The 23,290-nt window shown below is 42.7% G+C and overlaps 1 protein-coding gene across 1 annotated transcript in view; it reads right to left on the bottom strand.

Annotated features, from left to right (window-relative positions):
* pard6a (par-6 family cell polarity regulator alpha) overlaps positions 1-23,044 on the bottom strand; it is a 52,708-nt gene extending 29,664 nt beyond the window's left edge. Inside the window, 2 exon segments of the mRNA XM_007889510.2 lie at positions 20,339-20,561; positions 22,820-23,044. Of these exon segments, the coding sequence (XP_007887701.2) occupies positions 20,339-20,561; positions 22,820-22,882 (286 nt within the window). The 5' untranslated portion in view covers positions 22,883-23,044.
* Between the last annotated feature and the right edge of the window lie 246 nt (positions 23,045-23,290).

Below are 23,290 nucleotides of genomic sequence, written 5' to 3'. Positions count from 1 at the left end.
GGGGGGGGAAGGGGGAAAAAGGAAGTGAAATAAGAACCCCGTGCCCTGTCTATCACTGAGATTGGGAAGGTAAATAATAATAATACTTGCATTTAATATAGCCCCTCATTACATCGTTGAGATGTTTCAAAGCGCTTCATGGAATATACTGTCAAGTGGACTGACTGTGTATCTTTGTGTGTGAAACGTGGCAGCCAATTGTGCACGGTAGTGTCCCACAAGCAGTCGTGGATTGAGTGACCAAAAGATCATCTCAGCAAAGGACAATTTCACACTGCATCAAGCATTACAAATGTTTGAAGTTGAAGCACATTGTATTGTTGTCCTGATTGGGAAAAGGTTACCCCTTTAGGTTAAATTTTAGTACAAGTACAATGCGTCTACATTCTTGTATATTGCGCAAGTCAGCAACATTACTGGAACGTGCTACGCAAGGATTCACTAATATTTCTGTCGGGAACTGAAGAGAACTATTTACAAAGGGCCAGCAGGCACCAACAAAATCAAAATAAGCAATCGATCAATTAATCAATTACCCCTGCACAAAATGAAATCAAAGGTAGACTCTTCTAGATTACAAACAAAAGTATTACATTTTACAAGAGGGATCAACAAGATTACAGGAATGAGTATCAAGATTTTCAAGTTGTAGCCATCTTAAAAGGTTAAAATCAGCGGTCCAAGTTCTGACGAAAGGTTATCGACCTGAAACGTGAACTCACTTTCCTCTCTCCGTAGATGCTGCCTGACCTGCTGCGTGTTCCCAGCGAGTTCTGTTTTATTTCAGATTTTCAGCAACACTGCAGTATTTTGCCTTTTATGGCTCCATAACAAATTGCTTTTACTCAGTGATGCATGACTTACTATTTTGGTTCTTGACTGACTGCAGAGTGAATGATGAGATAGCCTGTTCCAACACCGAGGTTTGTGGTCCAAATAACTTGTCCTACAATTCCCACTCTTGCCCATCCTGGAAAAGGCACCTTGGTGGCACTTTACTGCCTCACATGGATTCTCATTCTGAAAAGAACTCCCACAAGGAGAGCTAAAGTATCCAGTTACCCAGTGCATTGAATTGGTGTTTCAAATAGCCAGGTAAATGCATTAGACATTGCTTGATATGTCTTTCATCAATGGTCCCGTACCAGTTTTACTGCCCTATTTTCTATGGGATGCTTCCAATGCACTCAAAAAAAACAGTGGATTTTACTCTATTGAGGAATTAAATGAAGCCCATCACAGCTTCCCAGATTTAACTGGCGTCTGAACTTTAGCACCTTTGGAAGTGGAGTTGCTTTACTTTCCAAACATTTACATTTAGAAAAACAGTGGATTTTTTTTTGAAGTTTGAACGTTCCAATTGCAGGAAACGTTCAAGCTCTTTCCAGGGTGTGGAAGTTAAACACGGATGGTAACTCCAGGACTTGGACTAACAGCCTCTGGGATGTTGGCATAAAGTTGGACTCGCTCACCTTTGAAACATTCTGTACTTGGAACGAGAGGAGACGACTTCAATCGTTCAGTCATGAGGAGGAGCAGCTGTAAGCCAGATGAAGGGTTTATTATGTTTGTCAGAGGAGCCTCGTAACCTGGACCCAGCAGTCAACAGGAAAAGGCTTGAGACACAGATTGTCTGTAAAGGACAAAGCTACTCCCGACATTAAAACCCGCAAGAATAATGGTATTAGTTTTGTAACAGAGTTACACTGGTCAGGGGTTAAGCCTTAAGACCAAGTGGTTTCAAAGTGAAGAAATACATTACATAGTGAATATATAGAGTGAATTACATAGAGTGATACAGCATGGAAACAGGCCATTTGGCGTAACTAGTCTGTACCATTGTTTACACTCCACATGAGCTTCCAACCCTCCGAATCTCTTCTGCCTCATGTATACATCAGACTCCCTTTTGGAACAATGTCCATGGTCACAGAAATAACATCCATGGTTTAGGCTCCCAGCACTTGAAGAATTGCCAATAGTGTGAAGTGCCAGAGAACTGAAAGAGGCAAAATATTTCTCCCCCAATAACAGCTGTAGCCTGTCTGAATCACTCTCTAGACCATTGCTTTCACTCATAACATTTACTTGATGGGCATAGTTGGTGGATGGCTGTTAAAATCAATGCCTTGTATGATCTGTTAGTCTAATGTAAGTGCACTTTGGTCAATCAACTGAACCCTCATGAGATTTCAAAGCATTTCCCCTACAACAGGAGGAAATTGCGGTAATAGTTCCCACCTACTTTAACCTGAAAGCACCTTGGGACGTCCTCCCGACGTGAAAGGCGCTCTATAAATGTAATTTTGTTGTTGTTGTTGAAAGGATTCCCTTTTGAAGGACGTGTTGGACTCCTATTTCTTCATTGAAGTTATAAAAGTAATCGAGGGAAACTCGCATTGCACAGCGTGACCTGAAGTCACTTACCAGCTGTTCATGTGAATTCCTTGATCACCATCACCACAGACTGATCAATCAGTTTGGGAGCAGCAAGACACAATCTCCCCACATCCACTTCACGCACACCCATTCACCAAGTCTCTGCGTTTACGCCAGAAACCTGGACTCCTGTAATCCTGACGCTTCAAATTGGGAGGGAATTTCTGACACACATAAATTTTAAGTCTTTATAATGAATAGGTTTGAGATTTCCATCTGATGGTGTGGTCGTTCATTCTCTTCCTTAAACAAGGCACAAAGCCAGTTAATTCTAACCACAAATGGACATCATTACATCACGTTTAAAGTCAACAGCAGTTCTCAAATTGATAGAAAAGTGCTTAAATAAAAAGAAAACTTCCCCCACCCCCGACCGATACACCCACCCCGATACCCCCCAGCCACTCCCACCCACCTCCATTCATCCACCCACACCAAGGTTACATTCCATTTTGAATATCAAGGAACAAAACTCCCTCCATTACATTTTTATGGAGTCTATTTTCAGGTTTCAAGTGCCTGTGTTGTAGATACTGGATATATCTTTCTGGAAAAGGTGTCATTTTAATTCACCAACATTTCTTCAGGTTACGTTCCAATTCCCCATGGTTCTCCAAACACTTTGCAGTGAAGGCTCTGCTCATAGGCAATTCAATTGGATTGAAGTCTTGAGAGATCTGCCATATGTGGAGCCACACACACACACACACACACACACACACACAGTCAATGGAAACTATGATGAATTACATTCTAATTACATCCAAATTAATCAATGTGTCAGAGAGAGTCTGGGCGGTGACGAGTAAATATATTTTTCCTGCCTCTGTCTGCCCAATCAAAGCATGCAGGACATTTGAGGATTTCCTAAAACTAATAATAATCCTTGTATTTGACATGTCCTTATGTTCTCAAGATGTCTCAAAGTATTTCACATGATTACTTTGAAAAGTAGTGTCTCTCTCTCTCTCTCTATATATATATATATATATTTAAAGGCAGCCAATATATACACAGGAATGTTCCACAAATAGCCACAAAGTGAATGACCATTATATTTGGGTCTGGAAGATTGTTGGGCAGAGCATTAGGAGAAATTCTCTTGACTTCACATATGACTTTAATAGAATTCTTGTTGTATTAATTTATAATTTAATGTAAAATAACTCAAACTTGAAGAGCCCTTCCTAAAAGTGTGGCTAACCACTCTACGGGAAACTAGAGTGTGCTTTGAAGCCAAGCAGACACACCTCAACCAGACTGAAACAGGGACCATCTCCAATGACGCTGAGGCCAAATATTGAAGACCTTTGAGTGAACTCATGGCAATTACATGCTTTATAGTAACCTAGATGCTTTACCCTCTAAGGCAATACCATGTTCTCAGCCAACAGTATAATAATCCTTGCATTTGATAGAGCCTTATCACACACAAAAAAATTGGCTTCTCAATCCATGACTGTTTGAGGGACACTGTTGTGTGCAATTGGCTGTGCATTTTGCCCACAAAATATGCCATCAATTCACTTTATATTATATTCTGTGAAGCGCTTTGAGGAGTCTCAACGATGCGATAAGGCACTATATCAAATCAAATATCATTATTATTATAGACATCTCAGAGCGCTTCACAGGATTTACTGGAAAGTGGTGTGAATGTGGCAGCCAATTTTCACACAGCAATGTCCCACAAACAGCCAAAGGATTAATAGCTTTTCTGTTACCAGTGCTTTTACTGGAAGTCAGTGAGAAGGATGCTATTCAACCTCTTATTCAATCGGCTGTGAAACCACAGAGATAACGAGGCATAAAAATCTTAAAGCTCATAATGTGTTCTGGATTTAGTACAGTTAATCCCATTCACTGCAGGTTAAAAACTTTACAACCGAAGAACACTGCCACACCAAAACACAAGTTCATGTTTGAAGGCAGATGTCACATCTCGCACCAACAATATGCACTTCACAAGGCAAGACAGGCAGGGCATCAGTGCCTCAGCCACACAGACATCCCACCTGGATAATATTAGCTTCTATAAGCTTTTATTTATTAATAAAAGACAACATTCCCCATCACTTTGCCAACACCAACTGCAGGAGAACCTGAGACAGAAAGAGAAAAAGAACAGCTTCTTGGCTTCTACTGATGCCAGTCTGGAACACCCACAGGGAAGTGAACAGAATGTTCTAGTTAGGGGACCGTCAGTCCTTGATTTTTCCCTCCCCTTCCTATGGGGGAAGCACCTGGCCTCCAGCACATGTTTCCCACAGCAAGCAGCGTCTCTGCCAGGAGGGGGCAGGCAGGTTGAAAAGCAAAACAAGAACAGCAGTCGTAACCCACATTCCACCACTCCACAAATGCCATCCATTTGGTGATCCAACGCAGCCAACGCCCCATCAGCACCACAATACTACCCACTAGTTAGAAATAAACCCTGGGTTGACTTGTTGAGAATAAAGTAGAACGAGCTGTTGCTATTTAACCTTCATATTTACATGGAACCAAATTTTAAATGACTCAGTGAATATATGGCCGTTTGGAGAGAATTGCTGTGAGAAATTGATTTGGGAATCTATTTGTTTTGGTGGCGATGGGGCACTTGATCATCACCACTGCACTCGAGAACAGCGTTTCATCACAGCAACACATCTCAAAAATACAGTCAATGCACTTTACAATATACTCTGTGAACCGCTTTGAGATGTGGTAAGGCGTTATATCAAATGCAAGGATTATTAGATACAAAAATATTACAACCCAGAAGCAAAAGAAATTATAACCTACTCACTACCACAGAACATCACAGAAGAGTGGGAACCTGGGTCAAGTGGTTTAGAATAATGAGATAGTTTCACCTCCACCTCCCACCTAAAGTTCAGCTATTATTTACATTTCATCAAAGTACTAGAGAAAGCACTTCATGTGGGCTTCCCTTGCTGCTCTGCCTCTCCACCAACCAGCTCAAGCCTCGACAACTAATTAAGCATCACAAAACGGTCATAATCTGAATTGAACTGATGAATGGACAGGTTTGGTCCACTCCCGAGTTGCAATCAATGTACCAAAAGCTTGAAAAAAAGTTACTAAACAAGAGTCTATATCTGAACCGGCACCACTGGCAAGAAAAACTTGTTTTCTGGAATTCAGTTTGTTTAAACAACCATTCCTGCACATTTGCTCAATTACTTATTGGTTAAACCACAGGAGAATACCCATCATCCATCTAGAGCTAAATATATATGCGTTTCCTAGAACATGTTTGTACAACTCAGTGATCGCGAGTTTACTCCCAAGATTTCTTCCTTTAAGGTTCAAAAACAGATGACACCCATGTAAAAGGGACAGATTGATACTTGGAAAGTTATGTCTTAAGGTGAGCGGGCTGAATAGGTAGTTCGTGTTCATGACTTGGCCTCGAGTTACCCTGACCTACAGGATGCATGCTGAATTTTAGATCACGAGAAGATACCGTACAGACAGTAACAATATTTGGAGTGAGTTTTAAAAAAATGCTTGCTTTGCAAAGAAATGCAACGTTAAGCAACAAATGAGTTACGTTCAATAAATAGAACCACTATTTTTGAAACAATCACCTCCTGACACAATAAAGTAGAGATCTATAAAGGGAAACACAGCTTTGCCAACTGGATACTTGGAGCTCACCACACCCTACTGGTCCTCCGTCAGCACCTCTCCTTTTGCACTACAACAGGATTGGTCTATGAAATCTGACGTAATGGGCCAATTCATCAAGCAAGCTTCACTGCAGCTATACATAAAGAACATCTTCAATCATGAGTCAAGGTTCACACATCGGCCAGCACATTTGTTGCTGACGTTAGTCTAAACCGATCTAATAACTGGTAATGTGACCTGCTCAGACGCTAACCCCAAAACCACACCCACATACATCCACCAAGATGAGTCGCAGGACAGGTCACAAGCAATTCAAACTGAAAGGATTGCTCAACTTTATGGGAATGTTATTCACGATCGACAGTGGCTGGCGGTCAGATAAAAAGAGGAGCTACTCTGGCTTAACAGTGGCATTCAACACAAACTCAAGCCAGCCTGTACTCGATATTCTGCTGGCGCAGGTTGAAGACCACATTTTCAGTGTGTGGAGTCCTGTAGCGCATTGGTTAGAGCACTCGCCTCGCAAGCGAGAGGTCCTAGGTTCGATTCCCGGTTGGGGTAAAAACCTTAAGCAAGTTTCCTTACTCCATGCCATTGTTTACCTAGCAGTAAGTAGAAAACCGGTTGTTAGTCGATTGGCAGATCACTTTCCAGGGTAATAAACCCTTCCAAAAAAAATAATAATTTGGTCCCTCAATCCATGACTGTTTGTGGGACACTACTGTGTGAAAGTGGCTGCCGCATTTCGCCCACAAATTATACAGAATATACTTTACAGTATATTCTGTGAAGCGCTTTGAGACATCTCAATGACGTGATAAAATCCTATATCAAATGCAAGGATTACTATTATTATTATTACTACTGACAATTGCAAAAGGGACAAAGACTTTTTTTTAAAAAATGGTTTAGATTAGATCATTCCCTGCATTTTAAAACAAGGTTTTCACCACAACTCACAAAAACTCCACACTTGGGCAAGCTCGTGGCTTTGTTTTGGCTGCCACTGAATCAGAACGGAACACCACATTTTGCTTACTTTACCACCAAGTGGAAAATGAACAAGCTGGTGTATGCGAGGCTGGACCTCTCACTGCCTGATGCTGCCCTGGGGTCAAGTTGTTGCCATTTGCTGTAGTGCCCTCACTGCCTTCCCTGCCAAGCTAAGTGAACATCGTCGAATACAGCAATGTCACGCAAGGTTACACACCGCAGCCCACACACTTTCCAGCCAAGAACATGCGTGCAAAGAGATCACTGGCAGGACCCACATAAATAAGTAAATTATGGAGCAGGCAACCAATCCATCGTGCCAAGGCATCCTCCATTCCTCTTCACAGGCTCAGGAGGCACAAGCCAAACAAGCTCGACCCTGCAGTCATATGAACAGCACAGGCACTAAATGCTGTCTCATTGTTACAATTTCTTAAAGACCATGTAATATATCAGCTATTGTTCCGGTTGAGTGAGCTGTCAAATGGAAGTGTAAAGAGGGGTCAAATGCAGGCGGAATGAAGTCATGTGGGCTTCTCCGATTTAGAGACGGTGAATTTCCTTGCCTTCCCCACGGATAGCGCGGTGCCAATGCAAAGCCCACAATGAAATAATGACTTGCTGTAGGAGGACTTCCTATTTGGCGAGCCATAAATGTTACTAACAATTATAGATCAGACTGGATGCACTCCTCAGGTTCAAGATTAAATTATTACTCAGGAACTCTGAAGCAACTCAATATGTGCACGGAACATTTGATAGTTAGGAAGTCATTTTGGGAAGCACAATTCATCCCATTCTGACAGCAGAATGACTATTTAATTACCAGGAGATGATCAACCGGCACATAACAGCGTCTTGGGAAGAATCCATTTAAAAATGCTTCTTTCGGTTTTTCCACAGTTCACAAATTGCTTTTGTGTAAATTGTAACAAAGAAAAAAAAGCCATCTCAGGGAGCAGACAGTCGATCAGTTCCTTTGTCCGACAATCTTTTCTCTCCTTCTGAAGACAGATTTTAGTTTCTTTCTCTACAGTCTCCCTCCAGTATCTTGTCCCAATGACCATTATTCATATGCGAGCAATAAATAATGAGTGTGGGAGGATAGTCAAGATGGGATGGAGGTTAAAAGGCAAATGGAGGCAATCAAGCCAAGCCCGATCGAATCCTCACCCAAAGTCCACATGTACCTTCCAGCCAACAGGAGTAGTCACTGTGGCCAATTTGTACCCCCTCCCACTACTCCATAGTAAGTGAACTGTAACACTGACTGCTGCACTGAGTGAGACCAGCAACGATTCAAGCCTATAATTTTTCTGGCTTGTGTAGCTTGTGTCCCTCTGGGAAATGGAGGGAGGAAGAAGGTGGGTGGGGGGGAGGAAGGGAGAAAGGGAGTCCTTGAAATTATTACATGCTTTTGAAATTTAGCACAATTTTTTCCTCTCTAAAAATTAAGAATTACCCACTGCTGCAGCCAAACCCATTAGTAATCCCCAAGTGTTTACGCAAGTTAGGCCATCAGTGATATTTATTATAATTTATGGGGCCATATCTCTCTTGCCGCACCCCCCACCCCCCACCCAAGGAAAGAAACAAATTAATTTTAAAATACAAACCACAAGCTACAACAAAGGCATTTGTAATAGGATATTATTGCAAGAGGGTTTTTTTTTGGGTGGGGGGGGGGGGGTGAAGAGGAGATGACACCTTAAATGCTTTACCATGAAATTCCTCAGCTAACAGCTGCTATTTCTGGCAAAAAAACACTTTTTTTTTATTCCAAACTGTTGCTATGGGGGAGTGGAGGGAGGGAAATAAAATACACCAATGGAAATAAGAGCAGCTCGCAAGATTTCCTGCATTCCAAACCAGCCAGAAGAAAATCTTGGCTAACAGGAGTTTTGGAAAGCAAAGAGCACCTGCTGATTGGCACGGCAATGTCCCTGCTCAGTATCCTGTAGGCTGACTCCTTCCCATCCTGTCCTGTGAACCCCCTCTCTCTGTATCCCCTTTCCAGTTAAACAAAATAGACTCCAAATCGGTAGCTACAAGTACAGCAGTTCTCCGGAAAAATCCTCATGCTCAAGGGAAGATGCTATATATAGGACTGACAGGGCAGGTACTTTACATTGTAAAAGAATGAAAAAGACAGCTCTCAACAAGAGCCTTTTTTCCTTCAATTGAAAAGGGCTTTTAAACTCTGCAGTAGGTCATCTCTTGCAGCAATTCACATGAAGCAGAGTGAGGGCTATGCAAAGTTGCAGGTCTCAACCCTCAAGTGTACGCAGCAATGGGAGCGCTCTGCAGAAGCAAGACGCCACTTGCCGCACGTATCCACCCACCAAGTCTCATTTGAACAATATCATAGCAATCAGTGTTTCACCCACAAAATATGCAGTCAATTCACTTTACAGCTTATTCCGTGAAGCGCTTTGAGAAGTCTTGAAGACGTGATAAGACGCTATATCAAATGCAAGAATTATTATTATTATCAACCACTGCAGAAGTGGACAGGAATCCATCCACAACAGAGAATAGCAGTAAAGGAAGCAAGATTCCCCTTTGGACCTTCCTTGTGTTTGGCCAGAAAACCAAAAGGCCTAATATATCAACATGGACCAGAACATCAAATCATAATGAGATGCACTTTATACCACTGCAATCTTGAATTGCAAACCTGGATTTCACATGATGAATCAGTGGGGGAAACTGTAGCTAAATTACTTCATTAATAGGAAAGCCAGTGCTAACTGAGGACAAGCTCATCTGATAACCTGGCAGGAGATGGAAAGCTGCATTCACAAGAGCCCATTAGATCAGATTAAAACAACACTTTTACCTCACATTCAAATCAAATAGGATTGGATTCAATCAATTTGCATATTAAAGAAAAGTGGAATAGATTAGTTTGTTGAGGCAGAAACAATAAAACTAACAAACTATACCTTATGCACAAGTTATTTGCAGGAATAAAAAATGGTGTTCAACTGAATGACCATGAGACAGGCAACAGCCAGTTAATTATTCCATAAATAGACACTATACTGAGTTACTTATGAAGTGAGGCGTTGACATTATAGTCTCTATGTCATACACAAGGATTATTATCCAAGTAACCAGAGGAAAATTACCATAAGAAGGTGTGTGTGTGGGGGAGGGTGGGGGCAGGATGCATTGCGATCAGTACTTTGGGAAAAGTGTAAATTCACAATGGCACCTTGCGATAATGTGGCAATGTGAAATATGGAGTATTTTGCATTACCCTTAGTGAAGGCATTGTTGTGTCCTGGAGTATGGTACTATGGGTAGTGAGTGTTCTCTGGTACCTCATCTAAGTGGTTATTCGTCATCCGTGAAAAAAGGCATTGAACGTCAGAAGGCTATCTAACTAACTACATAGGCATCAGAGCCAAAACCAGTCCTGACCTTGATATCTACAAAAAATGCATTTTTTTCCCCCAGTCGTTGCAATTGGATATTGAAACGAAGCAGGAACCAAGTCAGAATTTTTCCTTTAGCTCAGGCACGCTGAACCCACCACCCCGGGTAAGATTACCTAACCACACATTAGGAACTTCCTGAACTGGGTGATTCTGCTAGAAAACAAAAAGGTAAATGCATTCAAAGCAAAACCTCTCAGTCTCGTACAGCAACAGCCTTTCAACTTCAGATCAGCTCCTGACACTGACAAAGTGGCAAAAAGTGAAACTGAATTTTGGATTCTCACAAATATACTATGTCAGGTTGTTAGCTGCTTGAGCAATCATGAGTTTAAAACTAATTAAACCCAAACCCATTCCAAATAATTATCCACCCTGCTTCCTCATCCTCCTGGAATATTTGTGGACTTTCCACACAAAAAAATTAACTACATGAATTCTCGAGCTAGCAATCTGAAACGGCACATCAGCATTTGTGCTTCCCAGCTGTCCATATAGGTCCCTGGATTCAATTATCACCGTGTCTCAATACGCATCAAACTCTCAGTTGATGGACATGTGAAAGTTAAAGGTGCTGAGATGCATCTGACAATGCAGCAAAAAACACATATTCTGTCAATACTGAGCTGACTTTCATTCAGAGCAATTTGATAGTGTTGCTGGCAAGGAAATGTGTTGATGACTTGCAAATCCAGGTCATAGCACATCTCAGCCTTGTTAAAATAAATTAATTCATTGTAAAATTACTGATTTGTAGACCCAATATAGTTCAATAAAAGGTTGTTTGCCCACTGTTGTTCACTTAAATATATACACACTATCGCTGCCAAACACCTAGGTTTTTTTTACATAAACAGCATCTAATGCTTTACAGTCACAAAACCAACTTTAAATCTGGGCAAGCAGCAGGAAAACTTGCCAGACAGCAACATGCAGTTTTAGCTGGTTAGACTCCAGCAGTTACCCCAACACACAATCTGGGGTCCCCAAGCCTTGGGTCTTGGCAACCTGCGCCTAACACATTCCAGAATTAGGGAAGCGGGAATACTGCCCTCCAGGGAGAGAGAGCGCATTCCATTCCAACAATCTGTCTCTGGAAATTCCATGTGTAGGTGGGATGCGTGGAAACCTCAGCTTGGTTTGGATTCTCTTAAGCTTGGGGATGTCAGACACCCAGCTGACCAAAAAATAAATATATCGAAACAAGTAGATGCTCTGGAGTCAGGAGAGTTACGCTCTCAGCTTGTTCTGGATCAAAATACCAATGATGCCAACAGACTCGTAAACAGACAAAGACCATTCTGTGCCAAGATTGGTCCCAGTTTAGTTTTTATTTTAAAAATCTTATCCTATTCACACAACCTAATTAGTAATACAATTTTAATTGTGCAAACTCCAGAGTTTTTGTAGAGTGGCTCAGCGATTGCAATTAACGCAAAACTAGTACTGAGGATGCCAAATTGCAATTGCACTGTATAGTGCAAATGCACTGATGAGAACCAACGGGAGGAGATTCAATTATACTGGCCTGATTGAGTCCGAGGGATTGCTGTGGCGCCAGTCCCTAAGGTTTAGTGTAGGGTCATTCAGAACAGTAGTCTCAAAGGAGAAGGTGCTATTCATTGCACTTCATTTATCCCTTATCTGTGTTTTTTATGGTCACATTCGGAAACCCATCACCACGCTGAGATTTCCACTCCAGATTTCAGGAGAAAAGAAGGGTAGCCAGTTCAAAAAATGTAAATGATATAAACTAGAAACAGTGTCAAATATAGAGAAACAGTACAAAGTGAGTTCATTTTCCCCAGAATGAACTTTTAAGAGGTCAGATTTTAAAACATGGCCATTTATTTAGCAGAGAACTTCAGCTAGGTTCAACACCCTCACCTCCAAGTTAGACGGGTTTGGGCTTCAAGCCCCACATCAGGACTTTATGCTCACAGCATCAAGGCTGACACACATTGTTGAAGATGTGTCCCACAGACGAGATGGTAAACCAGGATCTTAACTACCTGCTGAGGTGGATGTTAAAGATCCCATCGTACACTTCAAAAGGAAAAAGGAGTTTCTCCTGGTGTGCTGGCTAACAGTAACCCAGATAAAAGACTATGGTTCACTTCATGGGACACTGCAAATTGGCTGCCTCTTTCACCTACAAATACAGTCGTTAATCACATTTTACAGAAAGCTGAAGTTCTTCAAAACATTTTAACACAAGACACTTATTGCGTCATCCTGGCTCAGATAGTAATAATAATAATCCTTGCATTTGTTATAAAGCCTTATCAAGTCTTTGCGACACCTCAAAGCACATCACAGATTATAATATAAAGTAAATTGACTGTACAATTTGTGAGCAAAACATAGCAGCCAATTGTGCACAGCAGTATCCCACAAACAGTCGTGGATTGAGTGACCAAATTATTTTTTTTTTGAAGGAATTATCACTCCCAGAAAAGCGATCCATACAATTCACAAATGGTAGCACAATTCACAGCAAGACGTCTCGACAGCATGATATGAAACTCCGAAGGAACCTTATCGAGGTCTGTTGCATCACCACCGATACTTGATGCTATCTTTCCCTATATAGGCAAACTGCCGTGAATAGTTTCTAACAGTTTAGTTACATCATCAGTTGAAATCTGTTTTTAAACAGCTCAATTGGGAATGTTTGCTTCCACAAAGCGATATTGATTCAGGTCAGTGCCAGTGGACACAATGTGACCAAAATCTTTATACACACAGCTCAGAAGACACCTTCTAATTAACTGTTCAATAACAATGTACAACTTTGTGTAACCTCGAGTAAACAAGAGGTAAGGGAGCAAATCAATTTGAACGTGGAGGGGTCTGTACACCATATGTATGGCTACATTTATGTCCTTATGGATAATGCAGCGGCTACTATGTGGGGGCAAGATACGCAGATGATACTCAAATATTGGCTCTTCCAATATTTAAAGTATGGCAGGCATGTTAATCAATATCTGCCTTATAAATACCAGCATAATGTGAGAAGTGTAAATCGAGGACCATTACTTTCAGATTCCTATAAAAATTAGCCCTTGCAGAAGACTGGATTAGTGTCACCACATGCACAAAGCTAACTATTGTTTCACATTTTAAAAAACAGCATTTTCAATATCCCTGAACTGTTAAAAAAATTCAACCGATTCAAATCCCTTCAGGTCAGTCTGGAAAACTGTTACACTTTACAAGCCTCTCACACAGTCGCACTATATTGAGAAGCATTGACTTTGTTAATTTTACGATAGCAACAAATTTAACAGACTGTGCACAATGTTATGTGCAAAGCATTGATCGGCCTGAGAGGCTGTGCTTGTGGCCACAATGGAATCACAGTGTTGATAGCTAATTGTCGTTGACAGGTCTGCAAATCCAAATAAACCGGAATTAATTCAGTCAGACCTAGTTCTTGTACGGCAATTTCCCCATTCTGGAAATAATAATAATTGTTGCATTTGGTATAGCACCTTACCATGTCTTTGAGACATCTCAAAGTGCTTCAAAACAAATGCTGTGAAGAGTATTGACTGTATTTTGTGAAATGTGGGTGAAATTAGTCAAAAGCAACTGAACTGACATCTTCTGATGTCAATATATCATTTATTGCCAATGGAGTATGGTTGATGAAATCTTACAAATAACAGCTACTGTAATAACTAAAAGCTATATAGCAGCTCAGTTACTACAATGCTAGAATACTGATACTCAACCAGGCCACTAGATTTTGTATCTCAAATGATATCTGTACCTTTGGTTTCCAACCGGACAAAAAGTGCTATATCTAGGCGTTTTGCCCACAAAGTATACAGTCCATTCACTTTACAGTATATTGTGTGAAGCGCTTTGGGACATCAATGAAATATCAAATGCAAGGATTATTATTATTGTTATGAATAAAAAAATTGTAGATAGGAGGGAGAAGTTGGCTGAGGGCAAGTGGCAGGGAGGGAGGGGTCTGTAGATTGCTAGCTGGCTTAAAGCTCCAATTACCAATAAACCAACAAAAAACACAATAGGCACGTCTTACAAAGCGAACAACATGAAGCTGCTGAAAATTCACATACACTCGGAATATTGTTGCTGGTATTATAGAGCAGATTGGGCTCCAAGGGTTTCCCTGTTCTGCTGTTAATAAAACCCAGACAGTCCAGCAGGGAAATACCTGGAGGAAGTACTGAGTGGTGGAGCAATGGCAAGTCACAGTTCCAGGACGAAAATAGTGAATTAGAGGCCAAAGCAGCAGAGCTAGAGGAACAAGAGTAAATCACTGGAATTTCATAGAATCATAGAATTATACAGCGCCGAAGGACGCCATTTCACCCACCATGTCTGTGCCGGCTCTTTTAAAAGAGATATCCAATTCAATCCCACTCCCCCGCTCTCTCTCCATAGCCCTGCAAACTTGTCCTCCCCAAATAATTATCTAGTACTTAGCAAAAGGTGGCTGAGATTGGGCACAACAAATATAAAGATTGGAGAAACATTTAATTCCATAACAATGGAAATTAAAAGGCAACCAAACACAATAATGGATCCTTTATGCTGATCAGAGAAGATCAGCATCAACCTGCCAATTTGGCTTGCTCTAAGCTGGCAAACTAAACAATGCTGGACACGTACTTTAATAATCCACGTTTTAAAAGGTTAGAGGCTGCCAGGTTTGTGTGTATGTGTGTGTGAGGGGGGCGGGGTGGGGAGGGGAGGGGGAAAGTTATATCATCAGGAAGCCTTCAGCCTTGATCACCACATTTCATTCAAGCTGCAGATAATTGTTTCATCTCTGTGACTTACTGTTCATGCAAGTACTTCCTCAGCCCTGCAGTGGATCAATAATTACACAATTATTCTGGCCATTTCAGCTGAGTCAATACTTTTCCAATTCGCTAAATGGTGTCAATTAGTTTCAGACAAAATGAGAAAGTCCCAAGTAAACTATAATAGTATGAACAGAAGAAACAGAAAAGTGCTGCACGTACAGACCGATATTTTAAAAATTAAAATATTTTTAAGTTTAGTCACTCAGTATTGTCTGCAATTGATGCAATAGCACAGTAGCTAGAACTTTAGTGGACTACGATAACAGAGCTGGATGGAATACTCAACAAAGAAATATTGTTGACTGGTCAACTCAATTAGCACTTTATTGACAGAGGACGATATTCTCACTCAGCTCTCAGTAACCCAGCAAGCCAATAATAATAAAGGCTAGTTGGATAGTGACCTGTATTTCAGAAGGATCATCGATGCACAACTTGGGCTCCCTAATTACTTGGCTTTAGAAATCTGTGCCTGTTCTGTGTGCGCAGGCACGTCTGTTCAGAAAGAGACTGCACTCGCTCTCAAGAGCACTTCAGAATGTTACGTAGGTAAAAAGTGTCAGATAAATGCACGTTGTAGTTGGTGCAATCTTTGGCACTGGCAAACAGAGCAGGAATTGGAAACTCAAACACAGTGAAGGGTTTTTGCATGTGTCACCAATCCTTGCATGTGTCAGATACCCAGATTGATAAAGAGATTAACACCAAGAGCAGGGTGTAGCAATACGTTACCACTCACCTGGATGACTAAGTATAGCAGAGTAATGGACTGACTTTTGAAGGAATTCCTTCTAACCAGTTCCGCAACATTTTCAAGAGAGAATTCCTTGCCTCTCCGTCAGCTCACGTCACAGAAATAGACCTACTTTTTTAAAAAAAAATCTAATTAAGATCACCCTATTTGGGTGGGATAAGAGGTGTCCATTATTGCACCTATACTTTTAGCAAATGAGCTTCTTGAACATCTATCAATAAATAAATTGATTTAATTAATTAATTTATTTAATGAATGCCAGGATTATTATTATTATTAATCACTGTATTCCTAAATTTTGGCAACATGCCATTTGTTTAGCTACTAAAACCAGGGCAACATATACCCGCAGCAACAATGAAACGCTCAGTTAAAGGAAAATAAGCTTGTAAAATGTCAAAACAATTAAACGAGACTACATCAAGATATTAGCAACATACAGACTTGTGTTGGAAGGAAACTTTAATAATAATAATAATAATAATCCTTGCATTTGATATAGCGCTTTTCACGTCGGGAGGACGTCCCAAAGCGCTTCACAGAACACAATGTAAAGTGAATTGACTGTATATTTGTGGGCGAACGCGGCAGCCAATTGCGCACAGCAATGTCCCACAAACAGTTGTAGATTGAAAATGACCAATTTTTTTTATTATTGTTTTTTTTTTTGGAGGGATTATTATTAGGCTCTGTGTGGAGTAAGGAAACTTGCCCAAGGTTTCGTCCTCTGCCTGGAATTGAACTCAGATCTCTCGCTTGCAAAGCGAGTGCTCTAACCACTGAGCTACAGGACTCCACTTTACTTCAAATGTAATTTAACCCATTGAGGGACTCCACTGAGTCTCCTTCCCAGCTATCTGAAACCTATAGCACAACAGTGAGAGCTGATAAACCACACTATCTTTGGAAAGTATGGTTAGAACACAGAACAGCAATGGTACAAAACAATACATAACCTTCTCACTATATAGACACAAATTCCTACCCAAAATGACATTTGCTACATTTAAGCAAACATTAACACTTTTGGGAAACATACATTGCAGGGAATTGGTATTTATTCAAGACTTGTTTATCAACATTTAAACTTGTATAAAGCCGATTCAATAACAACTTTTAAGAGAGAGGTAGATAATTATTTGGGGAGAACAAGTTTGCAGGGCTATGGGGAGAGAGCGGGGCGTGGGATTGATTGGGATAGCTCTTTCCAAAGAGCCGGCACAAACATGATGAGCCGAATGGCCTCCTTCTGTGCTGTATAATTCTATGAAACCTGCCCAAGAGAGCGGCAAGCATGCCTTTCACAAGGTTATAGTCTGTCAAATTACCAGCTAGCGACTATCCTCGGGGAGGGTGGGGGGCGGGGGGGGAAGGGGAGGTCAGTGGATATAAAGCAGGATATCAGATATAAAGCATAAACCATGGAACAGCGCAGGGTTTCAACTCTACCTTCATAATGATAATCCTGCCTTAACCAGCAGCGTTTATTTAAAGTATCCATTCAAGTGATCAATAACCCTTGAGTATATATATATATACACACACACACATACACCACACTCAAGCAATCTGTTTCAGATCGCAACCACTATTTCCTGATGTGGAGTTTGGGGAGAAATACAATCCCAAAAGGCTATTTTAGGCTTCCCAGCAAAATTCTGATTTGTATTTGCGTCTTTTATCCCACTTAATTATTGCAAACCCCAGAAACTTTGGTGGGGGAGGGGGGTGGCGGTGGAAGGGAACTAGAATTGTAGAGCAGTGAGATACCTATCTTTAGGGAATGAACATTGAAACCTCAGGATGTGTTGAATATATCGAATGTTAGACTTATTTTATATGATGTAATTTGGGGATTGCTTTGTTACGAGGTTCGAAGACATAACTCAACCTAAGTGCAAATAGGAAATAGACACAAACACACCCCATATAGAAGAAATAGCAGGGATATCTATCAATGGTCACGTAATACAACTCATTTGAATTCCACTTTTACACAGGACATTGGTCATTTTCATCCTCTTCTTCAACTGCGCCTTCGGTCACCCTCCTACCCCTACCCTCCCTGTCTTCCACCCCTCATGATCCCAACCTCCAGCTCGAGTCCAAATCCCTGACTGATCCAATGTGAAAGGCACTATACAAATGTGATTTGTTGGTGGTGGTGGTATCCATTTACATGGGAAGGGTTACTATTGCTGTTATAAAGTGTGAGATTGCTGCAACAAGATGCCTTGGACAGACTGGCGAAAGATGGGTTTCTAATTCAGATTGTGCCCTCTCTCCCACCCCCAACCCACCACCCACCATCCCTCACCCTTAACCACTGGTCTCAACCCAACACTTCCCCACAGAGGGGGAAGATCAGTTGTTCCACATTTATCTTAACCGGTTAGTTAGTAAGTGAGTATTGAAGGATAACCTCTGCTATCTAAAAATCTCTGAGGGATACCAGTATATGCCAGGAATTTACACATTATTTAGATACCTTGTACAAGCAGAGAATCAATATTGAGATAATATTAGGCACATTGATTTGTGTGCTGGAAAGTTACAATCAGTACGCACACAAACCAGACCAGGATCAGTCGGATCTCCCCAAGTGATCGCATAGAAGAAGGTAGTTGGAGGGACAATTATTCTATTACTCACCAACGACAGCAAGAAAAAAAAGAAATATTGTAAATTTTCACAATAATCTCGGCTAGGCAGGACCCAGAAAGAGGCGAGTAAATGAGAGAGTAATTTCTCACACATCAACTTGTATTTATATAAAGCATCTCGGAGTGGTGGAGCCTGACACCGGGGTGGGAGAGAGGAGGTAATCGTAAGCACAGTGAGGAGGGGGAGGGGAGAGAGAGGGAAGCATCACCTCACCAGAAGATCACAGGTGGTAATTCCAGATCTGTGCTAACGTTAGCTGATGAAACAGGAGAGAAACAACAGAACTAATATTGTCACACCTGACACCTGTCCAGTGACCCCCTTGATGGAAATTACGTTTACGTTGATGCCTCCAGGTTGGAGAGCATCAGATTGGGAATGGTCACTTAGATAAGATATTGGAGACTATCTACACACAGTGGTTTAAGTGCTCTGGGACGTTACTGTGCATGAGAGGTGCCATATAATTGCAAGCTGTTGTTGTAGTAGTGACATGGAGAAGAGGGGGGCAGAGGAGAAAGATATATATAATATATATATATATAAAGATATATACAATATATATATATATAAAGTGTCCCTCTCTCCCTTCCCAGCATATAATACACCTTTACCCTGATCAATAGGATTGTGGTAAATCAGCACAACGTTAAACGCAGAACAAGTTCATTTGCAATTCCCAGTCCAAAAAAACCTCAATTGCAATAATCCCCTTTTCACCCAAACCTGATACTCGCGGTGCGCCTTTGCTGTGTACTCAATATATATAGCTGCACTCAAGGAGAGAGCGATCAGAAAACTTGTTTAGATTAGCATTGCCATTTAAAACTAACGCCTCTCGGTTTGACACTTGTGCTGTTCCCCCACCCCAACCCCCAACCCCCCCACACACATACACAGGTTTCATGCACTTCCACAGAATATAAATTTATATATGTTTTTAAAGGTAGAAAAACGGATCTGTGTGTGTTTGTGTGTGTGTGTGTGTATGTGTGTTTGTGTGTTTTTGTGTGTGTGTTTGTGTGTGTGTTTGTTTGTGTGTGTGTGTGTGTGTGTGTGTGTGTGTGTGTTTTTGTGTGTGTGTGTGTTTGTGTGTCGGTGTGTGTGTGTGTGTGTTTGTGTGTGTGTGTGTTTGTGTGTGTGTGTTTTTGCATTTGACTTAGGAACCGGAATAAATCTCATTAACAAACTTTACAAAATAAATTAATATCCCCAAACAACAAGACGCATACAGGGCCTGTGCACTTATAACATGTTGATGGCCATTTCAGCCAAATACTTGAGGAGGAGGAGGGGAGGAGGAGGGATGGGGTGGAGTGGTGGAGTGGACCTTATCATATTTCTCTCACGTATCATATCATATGTCTCCCACAGTACAAAAAAAAGTCTCGAACATGAAATATCCCACAAAACGCATTTCGCCCCAACTGGCAAAATAAATGATTGATTAAATGAAGGTTGAGAGTTTTTATGTCCCCCCCCCACCCCCCCACACAAAAAAAATGTGCGTATATACTGTTGTTGTAGTCGTGCTGATGCTGAGTTGATGCTGAGGGCTGACTTACCTCTCCTCTGGATGATAACCCTGAGTAGGGGGTTGGCGGAGGACACGGCTTTGTGGTAGTTGTCGTCGTTGTTGATGGGGAGCAAATCGCCGTGGATGTCGGTGTACCCCAACAGCACGTCCACACAGGGGATCTGGTGCACAGCCTGGAGCAGCTGGTAAAACTCCTCAAAGCCCCCCACCCTCGTGCGTTTGAGAGCAAACCTTCTGTATTCGGCGTCGAACTGTGTGGGGTTGGTGAGTGGGGAGGGGGGGGAGTGGTGGGGGGGATTGGGGGGGAGTGGTGGGGGGGGATTGGGGGAGGAGTGGTGGGGGGGATTGGGGGGAGTGGTGGGGGGGATTGGGGGGGAGTGGTGGGGGGGATTGGGGGGAAGTGGTGGGGGGGGATTGGGGGAGTGGTGGGGGGATTGGGGGGGAGTGGTGGGGGGGATTGGGGGAGAGTGGTGGGTGTGGTGGGGGGAGTGGGGGGAGTGGTGGGGGGGAGTGGGGGGAGTGGTGGGGGGGGATTGGGGGGAGTGGTGGGGGGGGGATTGGGGGATTGGGGGGGAGTGGTGGGGGATGGGGGGGGAGTGGTGGGGGATGGGGGGGGGAGTGGTGGGGGATTGGGGGGGGGGAGTGGTGGGGGATTTTGGACCAAAAAAAGAGAGAAAAGAATAGAGATAAATGAGTCGCAACACCTACAGGTTTTATACGTGAATGCAAACCAACTCCAAGCACCAGATGCATCATGATCATGTCCCCCCACTCCCCCTAAAAAAAAGATCACCGACTTCCCCCCCAACCCCACCCCCACACACACACACTCCAACCCCCTCCCCACACACTTCTCTCCCCCCCCCTCTCTCTCCCCATTTTTAAAAAAAAATGACACGTTTTTTTAATATAAAGAGCGTTTTATTTTCGCAAGTGCTCGGTTCAGACAAGAGAAGCGGCCAACTGTCTGTCACTCAGTCAGACAGACAGACAGACACACACACACAGACACACACACACACACACAGACACACACAGACACACACACACACAGACACACACAGACACAGACACACACACAGATACACACACACACAGACACACACACACACAGACACACACACACACAGACACACACAGATACACAAACACAGACACACAGAGAGACACACACAGAGAGACACACAGACAGACAGACACACACACAAACACACACAGACACACACACACACACAGACACACACACACACACACACAGACACAGACACACACACACACACACACACAGACACACACACACACACACACACAGACACACACACACACAGACAGACACACACAGACACACACAGACAGACACACACACACACAGACACACACACACACACAGACACACACACACACACACACAGACACACACACACACACAGACACACACACACAGACACACACAGACACACACACACACAGACACACACACACACAGATACACACACACACAGACACACACACACAGACACACACAGATACACAAACACAGACACACAGAGAGACACACACAGACACACAGACACAGACAGACAGACACAGACAGACACACACACACACAGACAAACACAGACACAGAGAGACACACACACAGAGACACACAGACAGACAGACACACACAGACACAGACAGACACACACAGACACACACACACACACTCCTCTCTGCCACCGCGTAACGTCGTTAAATATGGCTCCAATAATTCGCATCTTAATGATGTGAAATATGGCAATGTGGTGGCGTCAAAACTGACACCATCAGCGTTCAGTCTCCACACAGGACCCAAAGGGGAGAAATGATCGAAACACACACACACACACACACAGAGCATCCGCCACCGGTAATACCATCTCTCTCTCTCTCTCTCCTTCCTTCCCCTCTTTAACCCACAACATAAGATGCCTTCGATTTCTGGTAACGAAGGTGAGGTTTGTTGACACCAAAACAGCTGAACAATTTCAGTCCAAAGCTTCTGCGCGTCTTAGCTTTTGCTGTATGCGGTACCCACTCACCCCCCACACCCCCCACCCCCCCAAAAAAAAATAATACACATACCAGCCCGACGCAGAGGATTTTTAAAAAAAAAGGAGGACGAGGGGTGGAGGGGAAGAGAGAGAGGGAGAGAGAGAGAGAGAAAAAAAAAGAGATCGATTGAAACCAAGATTCGTTCTGTTGCAACGTTACATAACCCTAACACTGCTGCAAAAAAAAAACATCCCACGGCGGTCCGCACGAAAACCCATCCAAAAAGAATAAAGCTGCTCCAAAAAAAAATCAATCGAGAAATGCATAAGGACCAAATCAATCCAAGAAAGAAAGAAATCGCCGGACAACACACCAGCAGTGTGTGTGTGTGTGTGTGTGTATGTATATATATATAAAAAAAAGAGAACCAGAGAGAAAATGCACAAGACAGAAAGAGAAGAGGAGAAGCAGCAGCAGTGGGAATGATGAGCCTAACCTTGCTCTTCACTTCCACAACATTGTCCACAGTTCTGGCCGGCGTCCTGTGATGCTTGGACATGGTCTTCACTTGTGCTTGTGGGGGCTTGTGAGAGTGTGTGTGTGCTTTGCAGTGACTGGGACCATGCACTGATGCTGAGACTCCGCAGGCAGGTGGGTGGGTGGGTGGTAGCCCTCGTTGCCTCCCTGTAGCTGCTGTGACTGTGTGTGACTGTGTGTGTGTGGGGAGAAGCGAAGGGCTGAGGATAGTGAGCACTTACTCACTCACTCACTCACTCACTCACTCTCACTGCCTGCCCCGGCGTCTACGTCACGGCGCTGACGCCGCCCGCCTCCTGGAATTCATGAATGGCTGCGTGTGGCCGAGGGGGGGCGGGGCCGCCGCAGGTACCATTGTGCCGTCACCAGGAATGTTACTGTCAGGTAACCAGGGCAACAGCGCAACGCAACGTTCCGTGACTTGGCCCCG

The sequence above is a fragment of the Callorhinchus milii genome, unplaced genomic scaffold (genome assembly GCF_018977255.1).
Source record: "Callorhinchus milii isolate IMCB2004 unplaced genomic scaffold, IMCB_Cmil_1.0 Scaffold14, whole genome shotgun sequence".
Lineage (NCBI taxonomy): Eukaryota > Metazoa > Chordata > Chondrichthyes > Chimaeriformes > Callorhinchidae > Callorhinchus > Callorhinchus milii.
This window is presented reverse-complemented; position numbering and strand designations above follow the sequence as displayed.